Source organism: Nilaparvata lugens, chromosome X, assembly GCF_014356525.2.
Source record: "Nilaparvata lugens isolate BPH chromosome X, ASM1435652v1, whole genome shotgun sequence".
Lineage (NCBI taxonomy): Eukaryota > Metazoa > Arthropoda > Insecta > Hemiptera > Delphacidae > Nilaparvata > Nilaparvata lugens.
This window is the reverse complement of record NC_052518.1, coordinates 71,627,137-71,632,685: the sequence shown is the minus strand read 5'-3', so window position 1 is coordinate 71,632,685 and position 5,549 is coordinate 71,627,137. Positions and strand designations below refer to the sequence as shown.

Here is a 5,549-nt window from a genome sequence, read left to right as displayed (position 1 = left end):
AGATTACAACGTTTATCTATAGGCGAAAGTAAGAGGATGAAGATGACAACTTTTTCCTGCTGGTAAAAGGAAATGACTGAAGATTACAACTTTTATCGTAGACAAAAGGAAGAGGATGGAGATATCAACTTTTTCCTGTTGGTAAAGGATGAAGATTACAACGTTTATCTATAGGCGAAAGTAAGAGGATGAAGATGACAACTTTTTCCTGCTGGTAAAAGGAAATGACTGAAGATTACAACTTTTATCGTAGACAAAAGGAAGAGGATGGAGATATCAACTTTTTCCTGTTGGTAAAAGGAAACGGATAAAGATTACAACATTTATCGTAGGCAAAAGGAAGAGGATGGATATATCAACTTTTTCCTGCTGGTAAAAGGAAAAGGATAAAGATTACAACTTTTTCCTGCTGGTAAAAGGAAAAGACTAAAGATTACAACTTTTATCGTAGACAAAAGGAAGAGGATGGAGATATCAACTTTTTCTTTTCATAATCTCTACACTTTGATAGTGTAGGGTGTGAGGTGAAGCTCTTCCAGGCAAAAAATTCATTTTTCTGCTACTTCAAGACGTTATGCATCTAGCTTCATCTCACACCTTATACTTTTACAGTATATATAAGAAACAGCTTAAACCAAGCACAAGTCTCAAGATGCTTCTCACACCCTGCACTATATGACTATCCATACATGTTTCCAAGAGAAATTTACTATAGGAGTTGATGCCAATTTTTGATAGTGCAGGATGTGAGATGTATCATGCCTTGTACTCTTACTTCTACATGATTCAGAGGTTTGAGCAATAAGAGACAGTTGATTTGATACGATTATATTGTAGTCATACTCTAGTACACATTGGATACAAAGAATATTATCAGACATATATAAATAACATCTCAATCATCGAGGTTTAACAGCACATAGTCAAATAATGGTCCTAAATTAGTACACATTTCACAAAATGCATAGCTATAAGGAAAGTTCAGAATCATCATCTGTCTATTGTGACAAGGATGAAGTGTAGCTGTTGGGAATGTTGAAGAAATCACATCAGCAAAATTCTCGAAAGTTCCAAAAGGATCATAATATCCTTCTCCAATGTTGAATAGTGGCTCAACACTCCACCTTGCACTCATGACAAACATGCAATCACCGCAAGGTCATGGTGATTCAGGATCTGCTGGCGCCATTGCTGATTGAAGTACTGGATATAGATGTTGTTGACAACCCATGTTGATAGCAGGATGAGCACACCTCGACTGACTTTGTAATAACTGCTTCAAGGAAATCCAGAGATGGGTGGAGACAGTTGCGTATGTGCAATGGATTGTTGACACTTCCTGGCATGAGGTATGACATCACTTTTCAAGCAATTTTCTCAAAATGCTGTACTGGGATGCATCACCATCTATTTTATAGTCATTGATCATATCAGCAAGCTCATCATTTGATAAGGAACGTGACCGTTTAGCAGGGATAGTACTGCTTCCTGACTCATTGACTTTATCAATGAGCTCATCATGTGATGAGGAATGTAACCATTTAGCTGTTGTAGTACTGCTAGCTGCCTGAACCTTGGGAATTTCTTGAGAGTCAATCATCTCTTCCTCCTCATCCTCCTCCTCCTCCTCCTCCTCCTCCTCCTCATCCTCCTCATCAATGTGTGCTAGAGTGGGGATCTTGTAATGTCCATGTGCAAGAGTTGTAATTCCATCATCTAGAATATACCTCTTCTCATCAGCTTTGCTCAATGCCTTCTTTCTCATGACTTGGGTCATGATCTGATGTTTCCTAGTACCAAACATCACTTGTTCTCTATAGATATCCTCAGCACCATATAGACAATCTAGATAGTCTTGGAAGCCTATGTAACGTTCAGCATCTGGATGCATTTTTGAGAGTTCTCGCCCAAGTATTGGTCTCCTCACTCCTTTAGCTTTCTTTATCAATCCACTTGTCAGCTGATTTGGATCACTATTGTAACACCTACAGGCATATAGCTTCGATCGTAAGCCTACATACTCAAGTGGCGCTCGGCCAGCATATTCATCTTTAAACTTGCCAAGCACCATTTTGTTTGCATCTGAATAGCATGGGTGGTCTGGAGGGTACTCTGAGGTGTCAAAGGTATCTTTCAGTTGTTGGTTGTTGATGATGTCGTTGTACATGTCCTCTGTCTTGACAAGGTAGAATAAGCTATCAGTATCTTGATATAGGAGTTGAAGACGGTCCCTGTAGATGGGCTTCATGATGTTATAGTGGAATTCATATATGAGGGTTTTGCTGATGTCGAGCACTGATAACCCTATATAGATGGGCTTATTGAGCTCCACTTTTTCCTTATGCATCGTAACAGCGCAAATATTCTCACCAAATATGATGCGGTCCTTGTACACTGGTCGAGCAATCAGTTTCTTCAAACGCTTCTCGTCATTCACTAGCTCCATGCTCATTCTTTTTCGCACATTTTCCATTGTCTTACCAAAAACTGCATTGTTCATAAGTTTGAAGAAATTTTTCTCAAACTTATTCTTTGACTGTTGTCGAAGTCTGGTGTTCAGCATGATGTAGGGTGCTAGGAAGTCCTCCTGCTCAAACCTTACACCTCAATGAACTTTAGTGATTTTCAATCCATGTTGTACTGCCTGTTTTAGGGTGCGGTAATGACATACATATCGTTCACGGCTGCTTAGAGCTGTCATGAGTTGTACATGATTAGATTTAAGAGTTTTTTTGTTCTCTGCCAGGAATGGGAAGTCGTTATGCTCATCATGCAATTCAGAAGGGTACTCAATGTCCACCTCCAAGATGTAGCCAATCTTTTGAACATCTCCAACACCCTCAATACCTCTGCTCACGCCCTCCAACTCATCTTTCTCCATCCACTGGAATTTCCGGCATGGAAGTGGTTGGCACATTGCCCAGCCGTACAGGTTGTTCGCATCTGTGTACAGGAGATATGATGTAGGCTTCTCAGGGTCAATAGGCGCTCCTGTGTAGGCATTGTTGGCTACAGCATGATGGTGTATACAATTTGTTATTCCTCCTCTGATACCTCGCTCGATAAACATGTACATGTCATAGTCAGTAAGGAGCTCAAGCTTCACTTTAGTATATTTCAGCATGACATCAAAGGAAAAGCCTGGAGATGTAAAGTAGTGAGCACAATCCAAATCATAAGTCTTCATGCATACATCGCGGAAGCTCTCAAAGACATCAGCCAACAGGAGAACATCTGTTTTCAAGTATAGGTCACTGTATTCTCCCAGAGTTCTACAACTGAATTGGTTCCACACAGTTTGAGCATGTTCATAATCATCACTGCTAACACTCCTATCAACCAGCTTGCTGAAAAATGCCTGTTTGGGTGGTAGCAATGTTTCTTTGAGTCTCTGCCATGAATCGCAGTAGTCGTATGGAAACACCCCTTTCCTTGAGACAAGGCTCAATTTGTTTCCAAACACCTTGGCAGTATGTGGCAGCACTTTGGACAAGTCTTCTGGATTCGATGCTGATTTGACTAGGTTGGTGACCAGATTGTCTAAACTATCAGGCGTAAACCAGAATGTATCGATGAATCGTAGGTGCATTTTTGGAGATATTCGTTTGGTGAATGATATATACTTTTCCGATGAGTTTGGGATGACAAACAGCTGATCCTTATCTCTACCCAGCTCTGGAATAATGAGGTGTGTATCATAGTTTGAAGAGTTGTGGAGAAACACTGGTATGAATGATTGTCGCTCTCGCTGCAGGTTGCATTTATGGCATAATGCATTCCAATAGATACCAGTTATATGACAATGGTCATACACCTTATCTTTATTGAACCGTTCATTGCAGGCCTCACAGAAATCAGCTCCATTGTGTCGTTCTTTCTCTCTTTTGGTTAGTGGGAGCAACTTGATATTCCTGCAGTCAATTGCCTCATCTAAATCTTTTGCATACATGGTGAGGGTCTTCATGAAATGTTTGGCGGCATCAGGGCCCCTGTAGACAATCGGCTCATGAGGGATTAGGTTAGTGATTGTCAGCCAGGAATTTTCCAAATATGGGTCCCACACAAAGTATAAGCAGTAACTCATTGCCCGATGATACTGGATAACTTTGGTAGCTTCACCAATCCATTGTTCATTGTCTTCATCAGGTTTCTCCAGGATGCACTCAAAATCAGTGTATGCTACAACAGGTACTCTATACTGTTGCACATGTTTCTCAAACTTCAAGGTTGGAGGTTTACCATCTTTTCCAACCTGTGGCATGATGATTCTTGCTGTATTATTGCCAGCACAATACTCCTCATGCTCAGCAATCCTGCGTTCTCCATCTCTGTCGAGGGTGTAATGGGTGAAACATCGCCTGCAGATGATAATTCTATTTTTACGTTTTGTGAGTTGGGATCTTACAAGTCTTTCAAAATTTTTAATGTAGCAGTAGTGGCTATTTGATTTATGTTCATTGTCATCCTCAAGGGTGCTGTTTTCATCATCATCCCTACTCTCACAGAGGAGGAGAAGATCAAAGTGATCTGCCTTCATTGCATTTCCAACTCTTCTTGGAAATATAACGTTCTTCTCATCCACACCATAAATATTAACTGATACCTCCGGATTATCTTTCTCAAATATATCGATTTGACTGATGGTAGTGGGAAATCCAATGCCTGAAAAGTTGTATCTCTCTTCCAATTGATGGTATCGGTTGTTGACTCGTTCAGGATTACTGCCTTGTACATGTTTGGCGAGGATAGCCCATTTGAAACATTGCTGGTCCTTGTTTATAGGATTGATGATTGCCTTTCGTGCTGATAGAAGAGGTGGAAGACTGATGTAGGATGATCCACGCAGGGGAGTATGTTTGCTAATCCTGATGAGCAATCCATCAATGATAAGCAAACTCCATCCACTGGAATTTCCTTCGAATTTCGACTCCTCATCCAGTAGGGTCATGCACGCTTGGTTGATGATGTCTGGAAGATTGATGATACTGAAGATGGTGTAGTTTGGAGTTTTGAAGGCGACATTCTGAAACTCTTCTTGATCGAAGAAGGTCTTATCAAGGGTGCTGCGGAAATATGTTGCCTCCAATACTAGATTGAACTTCATTGCTCCATGTGTCTGCAGTTGTTGACTGATGATGTGAACAATTTTATCCTTCAGACTGCTCAGAAAGGTGTGGAAATCTTTGGCAGGCTCATCCTTGTATGCATTATTGTAGTATAGAGTCATGAGTCGGGATTTGAATGCCTCCTCCAGGACAACAAACTCGTCCACTGAGTTTGCTGTTTGCTGACATCGTACAGCTTTGCTCATCTGGAACAATGCAAAACAATATTGTATTAGTATGGTATGCAGTATTCAACTCTATATATAAATCACTATCAACGGATGTGGGGGATGAAGGTGGTGAATCGGTATCTAGGATCATGGGTCGGGGATGGAGGTTCATAGGTGTTTATGTTCTAGGGATGATGGTCCGGAGCTGTATGGGGGAATGTGAATGGGGGTCTAGGATCTACTTTGTAATTATACGTTTTTTAGGTTAGGATGG

The 5,549-nt window shown here is 40.8% G+C and overlaps 1 protein-coding gene across 1 annotated transcript; it reads right to left on the bottom strand.

The window, feature by feature from the left end:
- Positions 1–2,605: 2,605 nt before the first annotated feature.
- On the bottom strand, positions 2,606–4,261 carry LOC120354655. The gene has a single exon (XM_039442034.1). The coding sequence runs from the start codon at positions 4,259–4,261 to the stop codon at positions 2,606–2,608; it is 1,656 nt and encodes a 551-aa protein (XP_039297968.1).
- Positions 4,262–5,549: the final 1,288 nt, after the last annotated feature.

Bases quoted from the DNA above. Each gene is read 5' to 3' on its own strand.
- LOC120354655 (XM_039442034.1), bottom strand. From the start codon at position 4,261: ATGCCACAGGTTGGAAAAGATGGTAAACCTCCAACCTTGAAGTTTGAG.